This window comes from Pipistrellus hanaki (assembly GCF_964339955.1).
Source record: "Pipistrellus hanaki genome assembly, chromosome: 18".
In the NCBI taxonomy this organism is placed as follows: Eukaryota; Metazoa; Chordata; class Mammalia; order Chiroptera; family Vespertilionidae; genus Pipistrellus; species Pipistrellus hanaki.
The window spans coordinates 22,144,734-22,171,007 of NC_140520.1; the positions used below are offsets into that span (position 1 = coordinate 22,144,734).

Here is a 26,274-nt window from a genome sequence, read left to right on the forward strand (position 1 = left end):
TGGGCTTTTGCATGTCATGGTGGGATTATTCCAGGAGGGCAAGTCTGATGACAAGTGCTTACCAAGCCTCTGCTCGTGTTACATTTGCTGATGTCCCCTCAGCTAAAGCAGATCACACGCCCAAGCCCAGAACCCATGTGGAAAGGGGACTCCACAGGGTGGGGACACCGGCAGTGACAATGGGTTGGCATCATTTGTATAACAGTCTGTCACAGATGTAAACACCTGACTCGCATGAGCTCAGCGAAAGGGCATTTATTACTTTGGCTTTGATGTCACCAAATCTAGCGGGAAACTGTACAACCTTCATTCTTACCCTTGGCCCTTATGGTACGCCTACCAAGTTGATCAGCTGTAGTTTCTTCCCATTTGTCATTTGCTCAGCACATGTCATGTGAGCACCTCCTATACTAAGGGAATGGCAGTGAACAGAACAAAAATTTCCTGCTTACAATTTGGTGATGATGGCATCAGAAACAGACAATATAAATAAAATAGGGAAGGGAACTTGGGCGTTCGGGGGTGGTAGCAGTTTTAGGTAGGGTGGCCCAGGGAAGGCCTTGCAGAGAAGTGACATTGTGGTGAGGGTCAAGGCAAAGACTGACTCTGATTGGTTGATGCCAGTGTAATGATTTAGTGCTTCTACTAGGATGTCTCTCCCAGACCTATTGGCGTGGATTGGCTACGGAGGGAGCAATAGGTGGTGCCAAGTGGGCAGGAGGAGGTAGCAACGACCAGCATGTCTTGTACAGGCGTGGAGTTACGCGAGCTCTGTGCTAATATCTGATTGGATTTGGGTTGCGGACACAGGGTGGGGAGAAGGGACATGCATTGAGTACCCAGTGTATGCCAGGCATTGAGAAGTATATTTCATTTAAGCCTCTCAATGGCCTGTGAAGAAACTAGTATTATCCCTGCTTTGGGGGACTCTGAGTGGGTAAAGTAACAACTTAGAACAAAGAAAGGAAGCGTCAAGGAGAAGAATATCCAAGGAATTAAAGGAACCATTGACTATTACAATTGAGTTAATGCTAGAAGAGGCCATATGTTAAATGATACAGTCACTGTTTAGAAAACTTGGTCCCATTTATATCTCTTATCTTCCATCCCACTAGCTGTTTTTTTTCTGTTTTTGTTTTCTCACAGGAGTGGGTAACAGCCACCGACATCCGAGTGACTCTCAATCGCCTCAACACTTTCGGAGACGAGGTGTTTAATGACCCCAAAGTTCTCAAGTCCTATTATTACGCAATCTCTGACTTTTCCGTAGGTGGTAGGTAAGTAAACTGTTAAACACACTTTGAAAGGGATTCGAGTTTTGGTTTAGAAGTGAATGCAGCAACTATTTACAACTGTATTAATAATGTTGTTAGACCTTCTTGTTATTGTGAAAACCTTATCAAATCAGTCTCCTTCGTGAGTTCTTATTGAGAATATAGTGCAAAGCTGTATAATAGAGAGACACTATGAAGCTCCGGAGGAAGTGTAGGGCTGACATGCACCCGCGGATAAGAACTGGACCTTCTAGGATCCTACACAGGAATGGGGCAAACAATGGATGAATATGTGAAAAAGTAAATACCAGCATAGCCCCATGTTTTAGATAAAAAGATGCCATATGCCAGAGAATGCTGCAGAACTGTCAGGCTAGAGAAGCAGATGGGCTCAGAGCTGGGTCTTAGATGATTTGGATGAGTAGGAAGGATGTCTGGTTTGGTACAGAAGGATGGGCAGGTCATGAACTAAATTTTAGAGTTGGCAGAGTATAAGCCTTGACTCAAGGAAAATCTATGTGAATTGGTAGAGTTGTAAACCAGAGAGATCGATTGGTAGCCAGAGACTTTACATAGCAGGCAAGAATATTGGACTTACCTCCCCTGTAAAACCATGAGGTCTCAAGAGCAGAAACATTTTTTTTTTTTTTTTTTGTATGCAGTGTTCCTGGGGAGGGGTTGAAGCTCAGTGGAAGCTGATGGAAACTGTCACCAATGAGAAATCATGTCATTTTTTGCAGTAGGGCTGTGATACCACCACAGCGGATCAGGAAGATTAGTTGTGGGGTTTTATGTAAGTTACGAGCTGAGTATGCTCGAGAGAATTTCTATTCTTGTTATGACGCGGTGTGAGCTAGATGATAGCTGACAAACACCTGGCATTGGGGTGGTGACAATAGAATGGAAAGGAACATTTAGATGCATTTTATTGTGAAGGAAGAATTGTCAGGATTTAGTCATGATGATTGTAAGGTTTGGTGATCAGGAGTGGTGCCATTAATAGATTAAATAAAGAAGATGAGTTAATTGGGAAGATGATGAGTTTGGGTGTAGACATGTAAAATTGTAGGTCTCGTAGGATGTCTAAATGTGTGCAGCAGTCAAGGAGTTTGGGAGAGACATGAGAGCTGGAGACTCATTTTGTTATGCTGTAGATGTTCCAGAAATGTTTGGGTGTATCTTTAAGTGGTAGTTGAAGCTATGGAACCGATTGCTATCTTCAAGGAAGCCTGTGAGGGAAACTCAGTGCACCAGAGTGCACGTTGGTGTTCATGGGGATTTCCACGAGCTCTTATTTTATGGTTTTGCCTACATCTAGGGGATCCTGCAAGGATTATTACCCCAGAGAGATCCATCTGGTCATGAGGTATCTAATGTCTTTTATTGCCCTCAGATCAGAATACTTGAAAATCATTATGGCAGATAATCGCTGACATAATTATTGACTTGCTGTGTGCCTACACAATCCTAGGCACATGAATAAAGCAACTTCTTGATCCTCCGAGGAACCAAATAGACATTATCATCTTCCCTATTCTACAGGTGAATCAAGGGCAGGGCTCGAGACCCAGGAGCCTGGCTGCAGAACCCATGCTCTTCTTACCCAGTACACTTGGCTGCCTCTTGGCACGCACATTTGACTTCAGGAAGTGATGCTGCAGATGCCCTCTGATATCATTAGGGACTTTCTTCTCGAGTCTGGTTAATGCCCCATCCCTTGTTAAATAAAGTCACATTTCCCCCCCTCCTGTTTAATTTTTCCTCATACCTGAAAACTCAGACAGCCCTTACCTAATCTTGCTCAGCTCCTCAGTTTACAGTTTCGAATGGAGATCTCCAGCATATTCAGAGGTTGTTTTTGGTTCCCTGTGTCCATCCTTTTTTTTCTGCATCCATTTCTGGGGCTTTTGAGCTGTCTCCTGTTTCTGAGTGTCTCTCCTCTCCCCAGGTGTAAATGTAACGGACACGCAAGCGAGTGTGTGAAGAACGAGCATGACAAGCTGGTGTGCGACTGCAAGCATAACACCTATGGAGTAGACTGTGAGAAGTGTCTTCCTTTCTTCAACGACCGGCCGTGGAGGAGGGCGACTGCCGAGAGTGCCAGCGAATGCTTGCGTGAGTGCCCCTTGGCGTCAGGCCGTTCACTTATCTTGATATCTTCCAGGGGTGGAGGAAGGAATGGGTGACTTGCATTGATGCCTCCTTGAAAGGAAAACAACGAGAGGCAGTGCTTCTTTCATACTTTGAAAGCGTAGGACGTGACGTCAGAGGAACATCACAGATGAGGGCGATTGGCCGTAAACATAAACCGTGCTGGCTGTGTGTTTCCTTCCTGAACGCACACACCAGGATGGGAGCAGCATCCTCCATGCCGGGCACTGTGCTTAGATCCAGATACCGGGCCAGTGCGGTCAGCTCTAACATATGATTTCTCTAGTTCTCTTCTTTGTTGTCCTTTAAAATAGTCTTCTTCTGTTTAGTGCTCCAGAGCTAAGGCCATTGGCTAACATGTGTCAGTTACAGCGAGTTCTAGACTAAGACTGCCATTCAAAAGCTTATTTATAAAAAATTAATTTTCCTTGATGTCGCTCAAGAGCACAGTGGGGAGAATTTTCTGACTCCCCTCATGCAGAGGCGGTAGCTTTGGGAGGAAGAGTAGACACTGGAATTCCTAGGAAAGGGTGAACTGAAGAAGATAGCACGTTGTTTGTTCCTTCACAATGTCTTAGTTTACTCTGAACAGATAGGGAAAGGAATCTCAGGAGAAAGGAGCCATGAAACCTTATAATTAGGACTCGCCAAGGACTTCAGAAAATTTTAAAGCAGCTATAATTTTCTCATGTTCTTATAAATATCCCTTATCATATTCTCTCGGGAATAAATTGAATAAGAAAGCGGACCCTGTGAACTTGCAGGGATTGTTGGCAGAAGCCTTGAGAAAGAATTGATATCTTATGACTAATTTTATTAGCTGCCCAGAGCAGATTTCCTTATTCATCTTTTCTTTCCCTCGACAAATCCCAGATTTGCAGATTAACTTTACAGCCTCCTCCAGCATTCCTAAACGATTGCTTGGGCTTCTTTAGTTATGTTACTGAACTGTAATATCCCGTGTTGGAAGCTACATGATAAAAGCCGGCAAGAGAAAGAATGAAAAATTTCTGAGGTGTGCTACCGGAGAAAATGTACACCTGTGTTCAGAAAGTGTTCTGTTTAATGACGTGGGCATATTTAGAGTCCATCCAGGAACATTATGAGAACAACAAAGACACTGGATCGCCAGCTTACCTCGAGCAAATGAGCTGAATGCTGTAGGCAAAGGACTTTGATGAGGCGCTAAGTCACTTTGCTTTCTTCCTCTGTCCCTTTGGCACTGTGACCCCTCAGAGAACGTTTCTGGAGGTTGTGACATTAGTTCACTATTGTCCAGGGGCTGGAGCTACGAGCTACGGAAGAGGAAATGACAGCTGCCTTCTCTCTTACCAGCTGCTGAGAAGGGAGCCACAGCCTCTGCATGAGCTGTGGGATAGACAGCGATTTTCAGCCAGGGTGCTGCAAGAATTGTTAAAACGTGCAGTACCTAACTGCTTCATCAGGGCACTGACCTCTTTCCCCGAGGTTGTCAAATCGCAAAATGGCACCAGCCAACACATCAGTAGCCATCCAATGTGAATGAGACAAAGGAATTCTCTGTTTTTTATGAAGTTGCTGTTTTTGATCAGGATGAACATTTTCTATATAAACTCTTTATTGACAAACTTTATCTTTTTCTTATTGAGTGATGCATCTGGCCGTCATTTTTATTCTAACACCATCTGTCACAGAGATGTGGGAAATTGTGGTTGGTTGGTTTGTTTAGTCTTGTAAAAACGCCATTCATAAGGATCATGGATCTCCCTTAACTTTTGTGTTTGGCTAACAGCCTGTGACTGCAATGGTCGATCACAAGAGTGTTACTTTGACCCTGAACTATACCGTTCCACCGGCCACGGTGGCCACTGCACCAACTGCCGGGATAACACAGACGGCGCCCACTGCGAGAGGTGCCGGGAGAATTTCTTCCGCCTTGGGAACACGGAGCCCTGCTCTCCGTGCCACTGTAGTCCTGTGGGTAAGTGCCAGGCAGTGTCTGCTTCAGCCTGATGGGTTTTAAGAACAATAACAAAAAAAGTAAGCATTTCCTGTAGCCCCAGAAAATGAAGCTATTTCTTAGGCATGTGCACAGGTTTGGTATGAAAGTTGGACATTACTGTAACATGGAAATTATAACATGTCAATGATTCAGGATAGGCCTGTCCCTCCACCTCCACTCTCTTTAAACCACGTTGGACTTTCCAATGATTGTCGGGTTTGTATAATACTGGGGGTGGCCTGAGCAATGATTTTTTAAATAATTAGCAACAAGATCCTAGAGAGCATTTGAACCCTACTGTGAAAGGTTAGCTGCTTCGTGAGTTCTTCCTTGTTAATGATTTTGTTTAGTCTGAAACCCTTCAAGAGCTTGAGCTGTTTCATGTTAGTATATGTCCACAGAGGTAGTGTGCTCTTAGACCGTTCTGTTGTTGCAAGAGTTTGACCTTTGTGTTTGTTGTGCATGCCGGTGTACACTTAAGTTCTAGGCATGACCCCGAGGGAGCCAGTGCTTTCTCACAGAGGAGGGACGGGCCTCGTGTCCAGTTTACCACTGGGTACAGAGTGACATGTTAGTGTTTTTAGCATGGTGTTTGTCTGGAAAGGTAAAATGTAATGGCTTACAAGGGGCCTGATTTTGAGAGAATTCCGAATTAAAATTTCACCTTTTTCCCCTGTAACCATCTACGTAGATTGCATGTTGGTTTTCGGGCATTGTTCTTAGCTACCAATTTTCTTTTTTTGACATGTAATATTGCCGACATGCCGGGTGGCTGACACGCTTTTTTACATTTTAGGTTCCCTCAGCACGCAGTGTGACAGCTATGGCCGATGCAGCTGCAAGCCGGGAGTGATGGGCGACAAGTGTGACCGTTGCCAGCCCGGGTTCCATTCTCTCACGGAGGCAGGGTGCAGGTGAGACCTTTCCACGCCAAATCAGGGAGGCACAACCTACATGGAGCTGATTCCTAATGATAGACCTGAGGCTTATCTGCAGCCGTATAAACATTTGCCCCAAAATAATTGTCCGCGAGATTCAAGACTTCTGGCTGTAACGATGACCCAGGATTGGTGTGCACAGAGATTAAGCAGAGTTTTACATATTAAATGTTATGAGTATCCTTGGTTGAAACCAGATCCAAGTAACATCAGATAGTGACATCAGTTAGGTATTGTTATTATTATTATTATTAACATATAAACCAACAGGTTGACTATAAGAGTGCAATTTCTTTGCTCCCGTCTGTTCTCTCATTGTTTTATTCATTTCCCACCCATCAGGCCTTGCGTGTGTAACCCTTCAGGCAGCACGGATGAATGCAACGTCGAGACAGGGCGGTGTGTTTGCAAAGACAACGTTGAAGGCTTCAACTGTGAGAGGTAAGCTCCTCCCTTCTCTGGCTGGGTTGCTTTTTTTTCTCCATTATCATATTTCAAGCACACAAAAGATGCCTGATTGTTTCTTAATCTTTTTCAGATGCAAACCTGGGTTTTTTAATCTGGAACCATCGAATCCCCGAGGCTGCACACCCTGCTTCTGCTTCGGGCATTCTTCCGTCTGCACCAATGCTGTGGGCTACAGCGTTTACTCTATCACCTCCACCTTTCAGATTGGTAACTCAGACCTTCCCTTCCTTCCCTAAAATGTATCACTAGATGTACAGTATTTTTTTTTTAAATCAGTAACTCTTGAAGGATTTTTTTGATGGTAGCAACACTTCATATTTTTTAATGAACATGATTTTTTGTTTATTTGGCTTTTTTGTTTGGGGGTTTTTTGTTTTTATCATCATCTATAGTTTCTCTTTGAAGTTAGTAATTACAAATTTTTTTATTTTTCAGTTACAGTTGACATGCAATATAATAGTAGTTTTAGGTATACAGCATAGTGGTTAGAAATTCATATAACTTATGAAGTGATCACCTTGATTAATCTAGTACCCGTCTGACATCATATATAGTCATTATATTTTTTGCTCTATTCTCTATGCCGTACTTTATGAAAACATACATATGGGTTTAGAATTCACCATAGTTAAATGCTACATAAAATAGAGCAAAAAATGTAACTTGAGGGGGTATGGCATATCTAGGTACTGTTGTAGAATTCATTTATTCATTGTTGTCTTTCCCTATCCATTTTTTAAAAGATTTTTAAAAAATATATTTTTATTGATTTCAGAGAGGAAGGGAGAGGGAGATAGAAACATCAATGATGAAAGAGAATCATTGATCGACTGCCTCCTGCATGCCCTCTGCTGGTGATTGAGCCCACAACCTAGGCATGCGGCACCCATGACCGGAATCGAACCAGGGACCCTTCAGACCATAGGCTGTCGCTTCATCCACTGAGCCAAACAGGCTAGGGCTCTCCCTATACTTTTTATATGTGTTTGTGGTCCATAACGGAGGTGAATTCAGGGTGTTCACAATGTCACAGCACTTGTGTTTTTGTCCTCTGCTTGCAGATGAGGATGGGTGGCGTGCAGAGCAGAGGGATGGCTCTGAATCATCCATGGAGTGGTCCCCTGAGAGACAAGACATCTCCGTCATCTCAGACAGCTACTTTCCTCGGTACTTCATCGCTCCTGGTAAGCGAAGCCGGAAAGCAGTCTGGCCGGGCGGGGTGTGCTCCTCTGTAGTCTCCTCCTCACATCCTTGCCCCATGTGTCTGCGTTCCAGCCAAGTTCCTGGGCAAGCAGGTGATGAGCTATGGCCAGAACCTCTCCTTCTCCTTCCGAGTGGACAGGCGAGACACTCGCCTCTCTGCCGAAGACGTGGTGCTCGAGGGAGCTGGCCTGCGAGTGTCCGTGCCCTTGATCGCTCAGGGCAATTCCTATCCAAGTGAGACCACTGAGAAATACGTCTTCAGGTAAGGTCCTCTTGGTTGTAAAGTGTGATTTGACTGGAAGTGGTTTCTTTATCTGAGCTTCTCAGGCTTCCAGGTGAATGTTGAAAGAAAAGCTTCGGGGTCTAAGGGGCCTTTGTAAAAGGGAGCTTTCCCTGTGTCACCCTGTACCCTTGCCACCGGCACTGTCAGACCAGCAAACCAATCTCTGACTTGGTCACATTGGCAGAGCATTACATTGTTGGCGGCTTAAATGAGTAAGAAAATGCTTTCTCGGCCCCCAGACTTGTCCTTACAGAAGCTATTGGCGCCCCTTCTTTCTCTACAGGCTCCATGAAGCAACAGATTACCCTTGGAGGCCTACTCTTACCCCTTTCGAATTTCAAAAGCTCCTTAACAACTTGACTTCTATCAAGATCCGTGGGACCTACAGTGAGAGAAGTAAGTTATGATGTAATGTAGAAGAGTCGCCATCCACCCACCCCTGGCTCCCTGTTCGCTGTTGGGCGATGGGAGCCTGCCGGCCAGGGAAAGGACCCGAGAGAAGGACAGTGCGCCTCATAGCGACTGGTTGAGCAGTTGTTCTGGTCCTTCTGCCCTTTCTGCCATTAGGGTCATTTGCATAATACCCTTTTATTATATTGGATAGCTAACACACTGTGTATTACATCCCCATGATTGATTTATTTTATAACTGGAACTTTGTAAACCATCAATCTCTGTTCTCTGTAGCTATGAGGTAAGTGTTTTGGGTTGTTTTGTTTAGTTTCTCTTTTTGTTTTCTTTTTAAAGATTTTGAGTGCAAGTGAGATCATTCAGTGTTTGCTTTCTGTCTGACTTATTTCACTTAGCACAATGCCCTCAACTCCTTGGATGTGACTCTCAAGATGCCTGCATGAATATCCAGATGAAAATGTCCTATAAGTGGTAGTTAGAAACATGGATCTGGGGCTTAGGAAAACGTTTGGACTGGAGATCTAGAATTGAAAGGTTGGCAATGCATGGGCAGTAATTTTTAAACTTGGAAACTTGAAAAAAAAAAAAAAGAAAAAATATGCAATTCTGTAAAGAGCTATTTAAGGACCATGCCCTGAGCATCAAGAAAGAAAAAAAATTTTGAGGAGGAATCAACCATTAACCCATTAACAAGCTTAAGAAGTTAACACCATTGGATTTTGGGTTGGGTAACTAAGGAATCATTGATGAGGTGGAGTGTTTTGTGTGTGTGTTTTTTAAGAAGTGTTGAAACTAAAATTAGAGTGCAGTGTCCCAATAGTAATTTGAAGGTCAAGAAGAAAAGTAAAGGTTATTCTTTTAAGAAGTGTGGATATAAGGGAAGGAAAAGAGGTGGATTATAACTTGGGAGTAGGGACAAGATGGGAGGAGGAGTACTTTTAGGATGGGAGCCTTAAGCATGTTTACGGTTGGAAGCCCATTAGCCAGTGGAAAAGTATCTCATGATCTAATTGTTGAAAAACCCCGTAAACATATTTAAAGTTAACTCCCAAGTTCAAGGCAGTAACAGAAGAGATATCCTTCAGCCTCAGGTTGTCATTTTCTAAGAATGATATAAGCAGCCAATGATATTTCATAACATGGGGAAATACACTTGAAAGATAGACTGCCAGAGACAGGAGTGGGATGGAAAGTAAAGGGAAACTTTATGACATCATCAAGGCCTGCCTCTTCCATGGGATGCTCCAGCCGAGACCATCATTGGCACTGTGGGGTTGGACGAATCATTGGTCTAAGCCAGTGGTCAGCAAACCTCGGCTCGCGAGCCACATGCGGGTCTTTGGCCCCTTGAGTGTTCTGACGCCACTTCTTCAGAATAGACTCGCCCAGGCCGAAAACGGACTTCTGCACATGGGCCAGGAAGTTTCAATCGCACTGTACGTGCGCGCCCGCACGTGGTAGTTTGTGGAAGAGCCACACTCAAGGGGCCAAAGAGCCGCATGTGGCTCGCGAGCCGAGGTTTGCCAACCACTGATCTAAGCCATTATAAAGCTTCCTCTTTTTTTTTTTTCTTCTGGAAAGGGGAAAGCATTGTGATATATGGCATAATTGCTTTGGAATAATTGCGTACGTGTTGAAGTAGCCCAGAGTATTAGAACGTGTGTCCTTATTTTTGCTGTTTTATGCAGAGTATAAAAAAATACAATTGAGTGGTACTTGTTGACAGGTGCTTTCTCTGCTTTCTTGTCTTTCTACGATCAGTACCTGCTTTTGTCACAAGAGAACAAAACGGTTGACTGACTGCAGACCTAAACTCTTCTTGTCCTCCATAGTATTGCTCTTCTCTCTTCTTGCCCTGGATTATGGTCCAGTGCTTTTAATTTTCTATATTGGTGATTGGGAGAACTGTAAAAGCCAACAATCTCGGTGTGTGTTTAAAAATATGTTTGCTATATTCCAGGAACAGCACCAGCTACCGCATGTTTACTCTAAATGCTATTTTCTACTTATCTTCTCCAGTAAATGCATTAAACTGATGGCTGCTTGTCTCTGGAAGCTTGGATTTGGTTACCTTTTAATGTTACTGACTTCTTGTGAGCATTTGCGAAACGGAAACCAGTTCAGCGATTCTCTTTTCCTCACCTCACACAGGCGCTGGCTATTTGGATGATGTCACCCTGGCTAGTGCTCGTCCCGGGCCAGGGGTCCCTGCCGCTTGGGTGGAGACCTGCACCTGTCCTGTGGGATACGGAGGGCAGTTCTGTGAGGTGTGCATCTCGGGCTACAGAAGAGAAACCCCGAGTCTCGGGCCGTATAGCCCCTGTGTGCTCTGTACCTGCAACGGACACAGTGAGACCTGTGACCCTGAGACAGGTGAGCGGGTGTTCTTTGGGGGCCTAAGTTCTCCTCAGCAGACGGGTAGGAAATCCTCATTGTCTCCTTTGCCTGTTTCTCACACCTCCTCTCCAAACAGGGGTTTGCAACTGCAGAGACAACACTGCCGGCCCCAACTGTGAGAAGTGCAGTGACGGGTACTATGGAGATCCAACCGCGGGGACCTCCTCTGATTGCCAGCCCTGCCCGTGTCCTGGGGGCTCAAGCTGTGCTGTTGTCCCTACAACCCAGGAGGTGGTGTGCACCAACTGTCCTACTGGGACCACCGGTGAGTCTGCTCCTTCCCCCTGCTCACAGTGCCCATCCTTAGAAACACCGTGAGGAGAAGGGCTTTGAAAATGTCTGGATTATTTTTGTCTGGCTTTAATGAATACAATTTTCCTCGTAGACAACCTTTTGTAGGAAATGGGTTGGTTATAGACTTATAAAACGCATATTAGATACTTACAGTAGCTAACATATTTATGTTCAGGAACTTTTCCTGTCTCATTAATCCTCAGAACCCTGTGAGATAGGTTCTGCTATCATCCCATGTTCCAGCTAAGGAAACTGAGGCACAGAGACACTAGGTTACATGACCAAGCCTGCGGGCTCATCATTAGAGGAGCTAGAATTTCAACCTAGGTGTTCTGGCCCCAAAGATGCTGATCGAGATCGTATACTCCCCCACTTAAGATGAAAACCAAAACAACTTGGTTTTTAGTTTGTGGGGCCATTATCCTTGGCTTCTTGATACAAAGTGGTCATTAAGACAATTGTTTTATATCCTTTCTCCAAATTGTTCTTTCAGAGTATCAGAGCCCATCACATTTATTGGGAAATGTGTTCTTTTTTTTTTTTTTCTTTCTTTTTTTTTTTTTTTTTTAATAGCTTTGGATAGGCCAGTGTTCCCATTCTCTGGGTTTCTTTCTTTCTGATGAAAACATAAAACTAAGTCTTTCCTAGCTACTCAAGGAACTGCCCACCCAGGCTGGCTGCCTGGGGAGACAGAGGCTCACTGGTGACTATTTCCCTTCTCACATTGACTTCAGCCTCCACGTAATGGAGAAGTTCTGGCCAGGCCTCTGATACAGCCTTGGGCTCCATTACAAGCCTTTTGTTCCAAAGATGTTGCTACAGAGCATAAAAATAAGCGAGAGACCAGAACACTGAGCTAATCATCGGTATCTCTTGTGTTTCATCAAAACATTCTTTAATCATTGGGAAGCATCCAAACACCCCATCTCCCTCCCTTCTCCACTGACCCCTTCCCAAGATCAGGACATTGCAACACAGAGATGTGATCATTTGCGTAAGATAGTTGGAAAAATAAGGAGTGGAAATTTGTATAGAACTTTATATTTTTTACTCTTTCCTGTTTTTTAAAAAAAGTCAGTGGCCCAAAAGAGTCTCACACAGACAGACTTCCCAGCCTCATTCCCCGTCACCCACTCCCACGTTCTGCTCCAGTCCTAGGCTTCTCGTCGTCCCTCAGGTGTGCCAGGCTCTTTGGCTGCCGTCTGCTGTTCTCCTTTAGAGTGCCCACCCCACTCTCTCCTACCCAAACCTCCCTTTTCCTGGCCAACGCCTGTCTCTTCTGGGAGGTGGGGTTGAAACATCACTTTCCCAGGAAGACTTTCCAATGGACCCTCCCTGCCCTGCTACCCTAGGTGCTTCGTGCCTTTTACTCTGCGGCCATAGGATCTAGCACGTACCACATGTATAGTATCTACTCTTGGATGTGCTTAATATAACGTTTGATGGTAGAGCCCCTTACTCATTTTGTTGTTTCCCTGGGCAGATGGCATTTGCAAAAACAAAACAGTTGTCCTCATGTCTATACTAAAGGATACCAATGTTGGATTAAGACAGTTTGGGATGCTTCAATGTAGAAATGGAGTGTAAAATAAGAGATCTTGGGAAATGTTATAAACATGTTGGTTTCTATCAGGTGTTTCTCCCACAAAGCTTGGGAAGTATATTTGTCTCAGTAGTTACCACCTGGCTTGAAGGAATGATCTATAGCAGTTCTTGGAGATGTGCATTGGGGTATAGATGTCATTGAAAAGCAGAATAGCCGCAGTAAAAAATGCTCTCACTGTATTCCTTATCCTTCTTTACTCCCCCCCCCCCCCCCCCAGCATTCTTTAATCATTTGATATTTTCTTGTTTATTATCTATCTTCCCTCTCTACTCCTTCACCCCCAGTTTAAGCTCCATGAGAGCAGGGATCTTTATTTATTTTATTCACTTTTTGTATCCCTAACACTCAGAATAGCATTCAAAATATGTGTTTGTTGAATGAATGCAAATAATTATTGAGTAAATGAATAGAGAATGCAGATACAAGGTAAGATGCAATTCATTTAGGACACTATTGAAGAATATAAATAACTCCTGATAATCACTGAGATCCTAACGTAGTTTGCATTCACATTTAATTTTTAAAACATTTTTTGAGATAAATTAATAATAAGTCTTTTTCAATCGATTTTTGAGTGCATGGCATTAGGAATATAAAAATGATTAATGGATGGTCTCTACTCTTCAGGGGCTAAAAGTATGGAGGGAAGCCGAGGTAATTTTAATACAGTATGGTTAGTTCAGACGGAGGGATGCACACTGTGTTAAAGGAGAAGAAAGAAGGACACCTCTCCTATTGCTGGGAGGGATGACAAGGAAAACTGAGGCTAAACAGGCATGTAACCTGCCCAACACCTTGTAAATAGTACAGCCTGGACCTGAACCTGCATCCTAGACTCTTAAGACAAAGAGTAGATGAGCCGTAGCTGCCAGAGGGTATTTTGGAGTGGGGCTACCATGTAGTTCTGGTTTATGTTTTCCACCAGATTTTTAAAATTAAGTTTTATTCCAAACAGGTTTCAAAGCATTTTAAATGTGGATCCTATCTAGAATAGCTAAGTTATCTAATGAAAAAGCAGAACTGAAATGCTGTCTTCAAGCTACTCTGGACAAGGATTCAGGTGGGGGTCTGGCAACTATTTGCATCAGAGACCAGCTTCCTCTCCTCTCTCAGCATGCTGTTTCTTCCCCTTCTGCCTGAGCCCAGCCACGGTTCTGTTCTGTTCTGTTCGCCTCGTCCGTGGTCTCCGTTAGCCACCTACAGTGGTCAGTCCTCCTCTGGCCCGGTCTTGGCCACACTGGGCACTGTTAACTGCTCACTTTGCTCCAAACATTTTCTCCCTTTGCCTTTTTTGACACTTCCATCTCCTTGGTTTCCTCCTACCTCTCTTCTCTTGGGTGTCCTTTGATCACTTCTGATTCTCAACCTCGGGCTTTCATGTCAACTTGATAGTCTCCCCTTAGGTGCATCCATCTTTGGGATTCAAAACCTCTCTGTTACAACTGCAAAATCTGTATCTTCAGCCCTGGCCTTGATGCCCTGAGCACCGGCTATCTATTTACCATCTCCACTCGGGTGGTGGCTGGAAGCCCTCCATATGCTCCTCCTCCTCCATCCTTCATCTGTCTCTACCCTCACGAGACCTACAGGGCCACATAGAATGGTAGCCTCCCTGGCAAATGCAGAGTATTTGTTCTGAGGCTCCTTTTCTGTAGGATCCTCATGGTTTGGTGGCCTTAATCAAAGTTCTCAGCTGTGGCAGGTGGCCTTCTCCAAACGGATCTTTCTAGTAAAGTTAGAAACTATTAGGTTCCAAACAGATCTTTCTAATAAAATTGGAAACTCTGAGGTTCTGGTAACTACTCCCTCCCTCCACCCCTGAAGTCCAGGTTGTGGAGCCCATCAGTCCCATGGTTACTGCCCCAGGTGCTACATCTTCCGGTGGTTTCCCTATACTCTGCCCATATCTGGGTAGGTAATATCTTTACCAAATTCTCTTCAGGTCTTGCTGATTTGAATCTGCTGACTCTTTTCTTCCGTGGTCTTGGTCCAGATGGCTAAAGGAATCTCAAATTTAAGCAAATCCAGCTAGATCTTAGATTTCTTCTTTTTCCTGTCTCAACCCTGTTCCCTCCCCAATCTTGGTCATCTCAGTAAAAATACTTTCTTGCACCTCGTTGCTCAAGTTAAAATCCTAGGCATATCCTTGATTTCCAGATGCAGGCAGCCAGCAAGCGATACCAGTTCTATGTAAATCTGACCACTTTTCACTTCTTCCGCTGACACCAACCTCATCTACATCACTCTCATCTCTTCCTGCTTCACAGAGTCATGCGTTTAGTGTGGTAGGAAGAGCCCTGAATTCTAGCTCTGTCTCACTACCTGTTTGGTTGTGGGCAAGTAATTTAACCTCTCTCCCCGGTCCCTTAGCTATGATAGACGTGAGTGGCAAATGATCTCCAGATTCCCTTATAAAATGCTCAGATTCGCCGAAACCGGTTTGGCTCAATGGATAGAGCATCGGCTTGGGGACTGAAAGGTCCCAGGTTTGATTCCAGTCAAGGGCATGTACCTTGGTTGCGGGCATATCCCCAGTAGGGGGTGTGCAAGAGGCAGCTGATCGATGACTCTCTCTCATCGATGTTTTTAACTCTCTATCTCTCTCCCTTCCTCTCTGTACAAAATCAAAAAAATATATTTAAAAAAAAATGCTCAGATTCTGTGCTGGTTGATGCTGCTCAAACAAGGATTAGCCTTTTATTTTTTAAGAGAATGATCCTACTCACCCTGTTGTATAGGACAGTGGTTGGCAAACTCATTAGTCAATAGAGCTACATATCAACATACAACGATTGAAATTTCTTTTGAGAGCCAAATTTTTTAAACTTAAACTATATAGGTAGGTACATAGTTATTAACTTAATTAGGGTACATGGTATTTTGTGGAAGAGCCACACTCAAAGGGGCAAAGAGCCGCAGTTTGCCGACCACTGGTATGGGAGATTTATACTATCAAGAGTCACTTTTCATCTTCATATTATCAACAAAGCAAACATGTGAATGTGCCATCCCTTGGGAATGGAGAGGTTAACTCTGAACCTGACTCACAAAGCACGTTCAGTGTGTGATCTCAGGTAATCCTCAGGACAGTTGAGCTGAAGTAGGCAAACTTTCTGATGCGGAACTGGAGAGGTGCCCATAGTCACAGGGCCAGGACCACAGCCCAGGTCCTCTGCTCTCCTAGGCTGCTGCCACATCCACTGCACCAGGTTGCCTCCCAGTCAGTGGTTACACTAGGCTATTTGTCACCAGGGTAATTTGTAAGCAGACTCTTCGTAACCAGCAGCACCGGAAACACCTAAGGCCTTTCTTTCCTAACATCCGATTGTGTCGTGCGCAGGTAAGAGATGTGAGCTCTGCGATGATGGCTACTTTGGAGACCCTCAGGGGACGAACGGCCCTGTGAGGCTTTGCCGGCTGTGCCAGTGCAACGCCAACATCGATCCCAATGCGGTCGGAAATTGCAACCGCCTGACGGGAGAGTGCCTGAAGTGCATCTACAACACGGCCGGCTTCTACTGCGACCGCTGCAAAGATGGCTTCTTCGGAAACCCGCTGGCTCCCAACCCGGCAGACAAATGCAAAGGTGATCAGCCACCGGCCAGATGCTGTCTGTCCCAATTGTGCTCATTCTGAGAACTCCCTGTGTGGTCAGGCTCTTTAAATATTTACAGTTGTTTGGCCTGAAGCAGCACTGCGCAGTAGAAATAGCTACGCGTCACTTATGTGACTTACATTTTTCTGTAGGGACATCCAAATAAAGAGAAACAGGTGAAATTAATTTTAATAATATATTTTAGGTAACCTAACATAGCTAACGTAGGTTATCATTTCAACAAGTAACCAGTAATAGCACATTATTGAGATGTATGTTTTTCCCCCACACCAAGTCTTTGGAATTCACGTGTATTTCATATTTCCAGCATCTCAGTTCAAAGCAGCTACCCTCAACAGCCACAGGTGGCCGGTGGCCTCTGCACTGGACAACACACATCTAAAGAGCCTATTTGTAAAGTCTGCATTTTTTGTGTTTCTCTTGGGTGACTTGCCTCTTTTGCCGTCCCTCTCTCCCCACCTTAGCCTGCGATTGCAACCCCTACGGGACCTCTCGGGAGCAGAGCGGCTGCAGCCCCGTGACCGGCCAGTGCGACTGCCTGCCTCACGTCACCGGCCGGGACTGTGGAGCTTGTGAACCCGGATTCTACAACCTGCACAGCGGGCAGGGCTGCCAGAGGTGAGGGGCGTCAGGGGCCTTGGGTAGAAGTGATCGTTGCTTTTTTCATCGGAAGCGATGAATGTTCACGCGTTGTCGTCGGCTTGACTCGGTTCAGGAGTTACTCAAGTGCCTGACGAGGGAGGCAGGACTGGAAAGCTGTAATGAAGCTAATGGAGGCAAGGCGGGTTGCTGTGGCCGCGGTTGGGTCAGCCTCATCTGAGCAGCGTTTTAAAAATAGACAAATGACGAGGCCCTTTCAGAGATGTTTAGACTCAGACCTCCAGGGTGGCAGTTGGGGAATTCTTGTTTTCAAAACTCCCTGGTCAGGGCCTAGGAGGCGCCAGGTCAGAGAGCCACAAGCAGTGGCTTAGTGGTGGAATAACAGTGTGTGTGTGCTGGCTTAGGAAAAGAGCTCCTGAAAATTACTTGAACCTCAGGGGCTCAGTAGTCCTTAACATCCTGTTTTCTGTTACAAATTCTATCCGTTTTATGCTAAAAGGGGGAAAAAAGAAATTTGCTTAAAGTCTGTGTTTTTTTTGTGTGTGTGTATTTTTTTTAACCTGAGAAATGTCCTGTGTTCATTCCAGGTGTGACTGCCATGCTCTGGGTTCCACCAACGGACTGTGTGACATCCGCACCGGCCAGTGTGAGTGCCAGCCTGGCATCACCGGTCAGCACTGCGAGCACTGTGAGGTCAACCACTTTGGCTTTGGACCCGAAGGCTGCAAACGTAAGGGGTGTCCATGGCAGTGAACTCTTAAGTCTCCCCTAATTCTAGCTGGGACCGTAAGTCCAGAAAGAACTCTTGACAGCCCCCCCCCCCCCCCCCCCCGTCTCCCCGATGGCTCACAGCCAGTTTCTAAATCATCATCTTTGCTTTTTTCCATGAATATTTTCCTTTTCTCAACTCTGAGGATTGAGAGCCTCTCTGGTTTCTTGGCAGCCACCCTCTTGATGTCTTCTTTTATTATGTTCCTGATTCTTCCTTCTGCCAGCCTTTTATTTTCCCAAAGAGAAGCCTCCCTTCGGTTCCTCAGTGTCCCACTGTGCTCAGTAAAACATTTTATTGATCACGTTCTTAGTGCAGATAGTGGAACGGGGAGGGCGTCTGCTCAGAACTGTTTGTTGACTCGCTGGCTGCAGTGGCTTCCCACCCTTGGGGCGCTTTTGGTGCAGTTACACGTAAACAGCTGCTGCTCCTTGGCATAAACACTCGCCTGGAATTGGGCCTCAGAACAGTGTGGGTTTTGCTTGCTGAATTCCTTCGTTTCTCCTGTGGAACGCAGCACAAGTCATTGAGTTTCTGCTCAGAGAACAAAGTGAGGAAACAGACCAGCAAATATAATACAAGCATTAGCGTTTGGGTTTTCTAGCTCCTCAGTGAGAGAAATATTAAACAGCGGAGAGAAGACTTCTCCAAATGCACAGAAAGGGCTCTGATCAGTTTAATACGGTAGACTAATTTCTGTAATTATTGAGTGACATGAAACGTGCCCCCCTCCAAAGGATGTACATGTTACTTTATTATTTATTTTTGCTATAAAAATGTCTGTATTCTCAACTAAGTAGACTTTACCATTTAATTCTAAGTAAGCCTGTTTTTTTTTTTTTGTTTTTTTTTTTTTATTAAAGTCTACTTATCATGATATTACCATAAGTTTATTGGTAGCCTGAGTTCAGAGAAAATGCACTCTTTCTCCTTTTCCTTATTCTGTTCTTTTTGGCCTTTATTCTGCAGCCTGTGACTGTCACCCTGAGGGGTCCCTTTCACTCCAGTGCAAAGACGATGGTCGCTGTCAATGCAGAGAAGGCTTTGTGGGAAATCGCTGTGACCAATGTGAAGAGAACTATTTCTACAATCGGTCTTGGCCTGGCTGCCAGGAGTGTCCAGCATGTTACCGGCTGGTGAAGGATAAGGTGAGCTGCCAGCAGTGCACTTATTCATTCATTCATTCACTTACTCACAGTACAGGTGTTGAATGGCCACTCCCTGTGCATTGAGCTCTGGAGAAAAAAATGGTGAACAAGGTAGACACAGTGCCTGCTCTCAGAGACTCAGGCTCCTGTTGGGAGATAAAGTATAAACATTAAATAGAGAAATGGTAACTGAGATTAGTGCCCGTAAGAATAGAGACCAAAACAAAAAAACTGAGGGAGCTACTTTATCCTAGGCCTCTGGAAGGAAATTCACTTCAGGTGAGATCTTAAGGATAAGGAGGAACAAGCAAGTGGAAGGTAGGCTGTTCCAGGCAGAGGGAACACAGGTACCAAAGCCTCAACTCTGGGAGGTGCCCGGAGCATGCCGAATGAGGAGGGAGCCGTTTGTGATAAAACTGGAGAGGTAGGTAGAGACAGTTTAGGTCGCACGCGTTGACCAGAGTAAGGAATTTAGATTCCATACCAAATCAAATGGGAATGTACCAAAGAGTTTTAAGCTAGGAAATCCAACTCCTCTTTTAAGACCACTCTGACTGCTACGTGAATAATGATGGCAAAGGGGAAGCCTAGATTGAACTGGATAAACATGTATGTGTGCGGGGTAAGTCAGTACAGCGGGCAAGCATTGGGAAAGAGAAGGGTCGGGATGGATGTAGGGTATTTTGCTTAAGGTACCGGAGGCAATTTTTTATTGAGTCATTGATTGACTTGAGTCATTGACTCATTTTTATTGAGTCAATTATTTATTGAGATGACTCAGAACAGATTTAAGAGGAAAAAATCGAGAGTATAATTTTGGATGTTAAGTTGAGATACCTACTGGATAGCCAAGTGGAGATGTCAGGAAGGTAGTCTAAAGGGTAAGGGAGAGGTAGAACTGGAGAATCCTCAGCACGTGGTGTTTAAAGTCAAAGGAGTGAAGTTCAGCACAAGCGTACAGGTGATACCATTGTAATATATGGTGCCAAGTGGGGACTGGAAATACCAGGGGAACACTTTGTAAACTGTATGATTGTCTAACTCTGGTACTGAACGCCTGTAATATTGAATGTAAAGTGTAATTGAAAAATAAAATGTGTATTTATTAAATACAAATAAAAATGAAGTCGATGGAATGGGCATGCATAGAGTGACTGGACCTACTTGTTATAGAGTGCCCTCTGAGTTGTATTCCTGCAGGAAGTACAGTTGAGTTCTTCTGGAATACCTGTATGTCCTACCTTTTCCTCTTCTCCCTTCATTATATTTAGGTCGCTGAACATCGAGTGAAACTTCAGGAATTAGAGGCTCTCATGGCAAACCTTGGCACTGGGGGTGAGGTGGTGCCAGATCAAGCCTTCGAGGATCGACTGAAGGAAGCAGAGAGAGAGGTGATGGACCTCCTTCGTGAGGCTCAGGATGTCAAAGGTACCCAGGATCCAATGGGGGAAAGGGGTGGGTAACTTCCGTGAGGCAATCCAGTCTTAATTCAAGGTGAATTTGTATGGTTTTATAAAATTCTTTCTCGATTTTTAAACTATTTGTAGCCTTTCAAGAACCTGTCTACTTAATGGTTTAAGTAAACCTAAAAAATTCTCCAAATACATCAAAAAGGATTAGACATTAAAATTCTGTTTTATACATTTTTTTCATTACAACGTGTTCTAAATAGTTTCTTTAAAAATCATTAAAGGTGTGCATTATTTTAAATAGAAAATTGTAGCATTGGTTTTCTATCATTCTAGTAAGAGTTTATGTTAGTCACTGCTTTATTATTTTCGTAGAAAGGACTCTTGTGAGGAAAAGTTAGGGACTGTGATTATTGGCTAAACAGATATTGAATGTATAACAGTATTTACAAAAGCAAAGATTGGAAATTGGTGTCTACTTGGGAAATTTTCTAATTAATTAGAAGCATATGTGCTAGTAAACATAAAAGTATATATTTTACATATTATGTGCATCTTTAATATCATTCCCAATTTGGTAGACCAGTTCTATGTATATTATCTGATTGAGACCTGTAACAGGCAGCAAAGGGATTGACTTAAGATTAAGAAAACAATTGAGTAGATACTTGATTGACTTCACAAGAAACAGTTTTTGAAGCTTTGAAAGTAAAAGATGTAAAAAAGAAGTTACTTTAAATAATTTACTTGCTTTTTAAAATCACTTTAGGTCTTTATTTCTTACTCTGAATTAGCTCTTTCCTACATTTGGACAAGTTCTTTCCTACAGGTATTGAGTGCCTATTGTATGCCAAGCATGGTGCTAAACAGCAATAATGGAAAGATGAGTAAGGTACTCACCATCTGGCTGAGGTCACTCTGCTTTGGGGCTCTCCATCTCTGAGATGCCCGGATCACAGACGCTCGCAGTAAATGCGCGTTAACGTTATAACATTTGGGGCTGCAGTGATGGACTTGCCTGCTGAGTGTATGAATTTGTATCCATGCGGTGTTAGAGAAGTCTTCCAGTTAGAGTACAAAAACTTAATACATGGCTTATTTCTTGTTGTCAGTATCTAATATCTAGAATTTTGACTCCATAAAAATTACTGATGTAGAGAAGGAAATAATTGGATGCATCTGCTTTTGGCCGGGTAAATTTTACACGAGAATCCAGAATTTGTTCTGTGAGGTAAATTTTTAAGGAAAATAAAACGATATGTCAAGAGCGTATGTCCACGATAGGTGTTTTTTGGTTATTTGCATTGATTGTAACATTTTAAGTCATGACTACACACTATGACTGGGTTATAGTGATGAATGAGAGAGAGAATCTCAGAGTCAAGTGGGACAGACAGACACTGTGATGAATGTAACTGGGCACAGTCATGACTGACTGGCTCTGCCGATGGGGAAACTTTTCAGGAAGCTGCTGTGTTTGGAAGAGTAAGGATGATGGGTGCCTCGGATCCCATGTGTGGTGATGTGTCCCCCATCCTGACCCTTGCAATAATCCATGCACCTTCTTCTGCATTGCCCTTGCAGATGTTGATCAAAATTTGATGGATCGCCTCCAGAGAGTGAATAACTCCCTATCCAGCCAGATTAGCCGCTTACAGAATATCCGGAATACCATTGAAGAGACTGGAAACTTGGCTGAACAAGCGCGTGCCCGGGTCGAAAGCACAGAGCAGTTGATTGAAATTGCGTCCAGGGAACTTGAGAAAGCAAAGATTGCTGTTGCCAACGTGGTGAGTGAGCATGATGCTTTGAGGTGGGGGTGGGGGCATCCCTTGGTAATTCGTAGCAGGTCTGTTACAGTCAGTGGAGTGTTCACTCCTTCAGCTAACTTGCCTCCTGTGTCCTTTTATTTGTCACTAAACATGGAGCAAGAAAACCAGGTTGCTCACAGTAGTCATAAAAACAGTTATCAGGAGCTGGATCCAGAACCAAAGTTACATCTGGGTTCTTTTTCTCTAGCTTTGTTCCTTCTATGGCTCTAGTTTCTTTTAATCCTTTCCTGAAACTAGAAGTAATAACTACAATCAAGGATGCTGCTATTAAAGATCTCTGAAATTAAGAAGAGGCTTTCTTTTTGCTAAATGACACTAATAACAATTTAGTTTTGCCTGGCCAATATGGCTCAGCGATTGAGCATGGACCCAGGAACCAGGAAGTCATGGTTCAATTCCTGGTCAAGGGCACATGCCCGGGTTGCTGGCTCAATCCCCAGAAGGCGGCCGTGCAAGAAGCAGCCAATCAAATGATTCTCTCATTGATGTTTTTCTCTCTCTCTTCCTCTCTCAGAAATCCTCTGTCAGAAAACATGTTTTTTAAAAATTTGGCTTTGACACTTGCTTTATTAAAATGAAATACCGTAATCCAGCCCTTTGAAGTTAGTGTTTTGTTTATTTCTCCTTCAGTCAATCACTCAGCCAGAGTCCACGGGGGATCCGAACAACATGACCCTTTTGGCAGAAGAGGCACGAAGACTTGCGGAACGGTAATGGCCAGACCCCTGTTCCCTGGCGAAGTTGTGGCTTTGCCTGTGGTGTGTTCCCGTATCCTACACCCGCAAGCTCTTTCCACACCACCCTCCCTCGCAACGCTGGCTCTCTTTTCTGGAATGTTATCAGCTACATGTGCTCTTTTCTTCCTTTGCTTTGAAATTAGAATATTTACTTTGGATATTAGAGTATGATGGCTTGAAGGGAAATTATGTTTGCACATCTGAAAAAAATAAAATTTTTAGATGTTTAATTTCAAAACTTTAAAGTTAATAGGTAACTAAGAAGCTCAGCAGAATTTAATTATTTTTAACAAAAATGTTTAATTTTCAAGCTTCAGGAAAAACCACTTACTAAGCCACAGTACATTTGAAAATTAGCCAAAGAAAACAGACCATTTCATTCCTAATTTTTTTTAAAAAAAAAATTAAGTGTCATGTAATTTCTTAAGAACACTTTAAATTGTAGAGGGGATCAAGTTAAAAATTTTTTTAAAAATAAAATTGCTGGAATGTATGCTCCGTAAGGGCAGGCATTTTTGTGTTTTATATACTACTGAAGTCCTCAGTGCCTAAAACAATGTGTGGCATACAGTAAGCACTCAATAATGTTTGTTGAATGCACTGCAGAACAGCTGTCAACCTCATGGCTGCTTCGGAAAGCCTGAGGTTGGAGTTTTATCCCTGGTGTCCAGAGCAATTACATTGGCATTTTGCTGAAACGTGTGCAAATGTGAATGTGTGAGCTGTGTCCTTCAGCTCACAGAGCATTCCTGGTCTCATAGCTGGATTTTCTGATTAAAAGAGACAGCTGAAAACAGTATGGAAAGCTCCCAAGAAAATTAGATCTTGGAGATCAGTTAATTCCAGTGTACTTCATACGTGAATTTTGAAGGAAAGTTTATCATACCAACATGAGCGGCTATCTACTGCCGTGTGTCATTGCAGTATAATACAAACTTTTAGAGCTGAAGAAAAATACCTTAGCGGTTACCCATCTGAAATGCATTTATTTGACTGGAGAGCCTCTTGATATGTTCCTTGCCATTTGGTGTTGAGTTGCTTTTCTTGGCCAGTAATGGGGTTGCATGTAAGAAATCTGAATAGTCAAAGCTATTTCAAGACTGTGTAGTAAATGAACCAGAGTAGGTCTGGGATTTGTGTTTATGAGTAGATACAGGCGTTCTTGCTAGAATACATGGTTTTATATATAAATAACTCTTAAGTAATTGTAGGCAAGTTTTTGAAGAAATAGAAACATTTGTTCCTATAAATTTTATACCATTAATTTTCTTGGAAAATACCATTTTCTTATATAATAGAATGCTACTTGTAAACCCAGGCCCACTAAAATGATTGCCTATTTCCAAAGATATAAGATTTTCTAGTATTTGTAGATGCATATATACATTAGTATATGTAATAAGGTAAGCATTCCCTAAGTTCTACTGCTTTCCCCATCAGATGGCTCTGTTTCATGGTTTATTTTTTCTTATGTGTTATACAGCCATAAACAAGAAGCTGATGACATTGTCCGGGTGGCCCAGACAGCCAATGACACATCAACTGAGGCATATAATCTGCTTTTGAGGACACTGGCAGGAGAAAATCAAACAGCATTGGAGATTGAAGAGCTTAATAGGAAGTGAGTGAAATCTAAAAGTGGCTTATAGCTATTCCAGTGTTCTTGTAAGTAACACCAGTTCATTGAAAAATCAAATGCCGGCGGATTCAGAGCATGCATTCATGCGCTAAGGTTTCTTCTGCTCGTCCTGCTTTTCACCTGGTCCCATAATTGGAGCTGAGGATGTAGAACCATGGAGATATCATTTGGTCCAATTACTATAATTGCAGAAAACAATAACAAGACTAGCCATGATACTTAAAACTGCATAAATGAAAACAGAAGAAGAATCATAACAGAGAGGAAATACACTTTGAGTTAGAAATATTTTAAAAGTGTCGTTATGAGAAAGTATAAGGTAGACCAAATGTTAGGAATAGAATTGATGAGATGAAATGTAAACTTTAGCTATGTTGGTTTTAAACAACAGCAGTTTAAGGCGGCATTTTCTTTGAGGTTTTTGAAATACGCTCCTAGTGATTTAAACGGAAGTGAATCCACTTAACATTAAGGTGCCAAAAGCAACTGAGTTTTTCGTGAAACCCCATCTCTTGTCCCTTAGGTATGAACAAGCGAAGAACATCTCCCAGGATCTAGAGAAGCAAGCGGCCCGAGTGCATGAGGAGGCCAAAAGGGCCGGGGAGAAAGCTGTGGAGATCTATGCCAGCGTGTCCCAGCTGTCGCCTGTGGACTCAGAAGCCTTGGAGGTATGGGATTGACAGCCTGTATGCACAGAGCTTTGGTTGTCACTGTCACCCCTCCCTGCACACACACACACACACACACACACACACACACACACACACACACAGTCTGGGTAAAAGCTATTCTGACCAGCTAAGGCGAGTTCTGTTTTATACACATAATAGAACTAATTGAGGTAAGGAATCTGTGATTATAAACGTTAACTAGCAGAGAATACTTTAGTGATATGAATAGTTACCCCTAAGACTTTCATCTAAATCTGAATTGTAACATACTTGGATTAATTAAAGCAGAGTACACCTAGTCCGTCACTCCCAGGCACTACCTGGTTGAGAACGGAGAGAAATAAAAGAGAATGGTTTAAATGAAAAAATTACATCAGGATGCTCAAAGTCAGGTAAAATATTTTGGAATTGGTAGTAGTATTTTATTTCATCTGTACTCTAATAAATCCTCATACCAGGTTCTGGATAAATGGTATATATAAAATAAATTTTAAGTTTTAATGTTTTATATATATATAACATTAAAACTTAAAATTTATTATATTACCCTTCTTATATCCACAGTGTTGATTTTATTTTTATCATAAAGGTTTAGGTCTCTTCAGACATGTATATACTGTATCATTCCACATATGTGAAATTTGAGAATAGGCAAAACTAATTGATGATACTAAAAATCAGACTGGTGGCAGCTGCGTTATTGGAAAGATGGGTGTGGAAATTGACTGGAAAGAGATGCAAGGGAATTTCCTGGGGAGGAAATAGTCTGTATCCTGGTTGGGGTGCTGGTTATAGGTAAATATATTTATCTAGATTCATCAAACTAAGCATTGTGCATTTCACCACG

At 43.2% G+C, this 26,274-nt stretch overlaps 1 protein-coding gene across 1 annotated transcript in view; it reads left to right on the forward strand.

Annotated features, from left to right (window-relative positions):
- Positions 1-26,274, forward strand: part of LAMC1 (laminin subunit gamma 1) — a 104,849-nt gene that overhangs the window by 67,141 nt on the left and 11,434 nt on the right. Inside the window, exons 3-22 of the mRNA XM_084866567.1 lie at positions 1,147-1,277; positions 3,223-3,389; positions 5,197-5,385; positions 6,203-6,320; positions 6,687-6,785; positions 6,883-7,019; positions 7,874-7,996; positions 8,088-8,277; positions 8,582-8,694; positions 10,861-11,082; positions 11,183-11,371; positions 16,347-16,592; positions 17,087-17,240; positions 17,810-17,952; positions 18,961-19,139; positions 20,411-20,567; positions 22,133-22,338; positions 23,011-23,090; positions 24,601-24,738; positions 25,280-25,424. Coding sequence (XP_084722693.1) covers positions 1,147-1,277; positions 3,223-3,389; positions 5,197-5,385; positions 6,203-6,320; positions 6,687-6,785; positions 6,883-7,019; positions 7,874-7,996; positions 8,088-8,277; positions 8,582-8,694; positions 10,861-11,082; positions 11,183-11,371; positions 16,347-16,592; positions 17,087-17,240; positions 17,810-17,952; positions 18,961-19,139; positions 20,411-20,567; positions 22,133-22,338; positions 23,011-23,090; positions 24,601-24,738; positions 25,280-25,424 — 3,126 coding nt within the window. The remainder of the gene's footprint in view (positions 1-1,146; positions 1,278-3,222; positions 3,390-5,196; positions 5,386-6,202; positions 6,321-6,686; positions 6,786-6,882; positions 7,020-7,873; positions 7,997-8,087; positions 8,278-8,581; positions 8,695-10,860; positions 11,083-11,182; positions 11,372-16,346; positions 16,593-17,086; positions 17,241-17,809; positions 17,953-18,960; positions 19,140-20,410; positions 20,568-22,132; positions 22,339-23,010; positions 23,091-24,600; positions 24,739-25,279; positions 25,425-26,274) is intronic.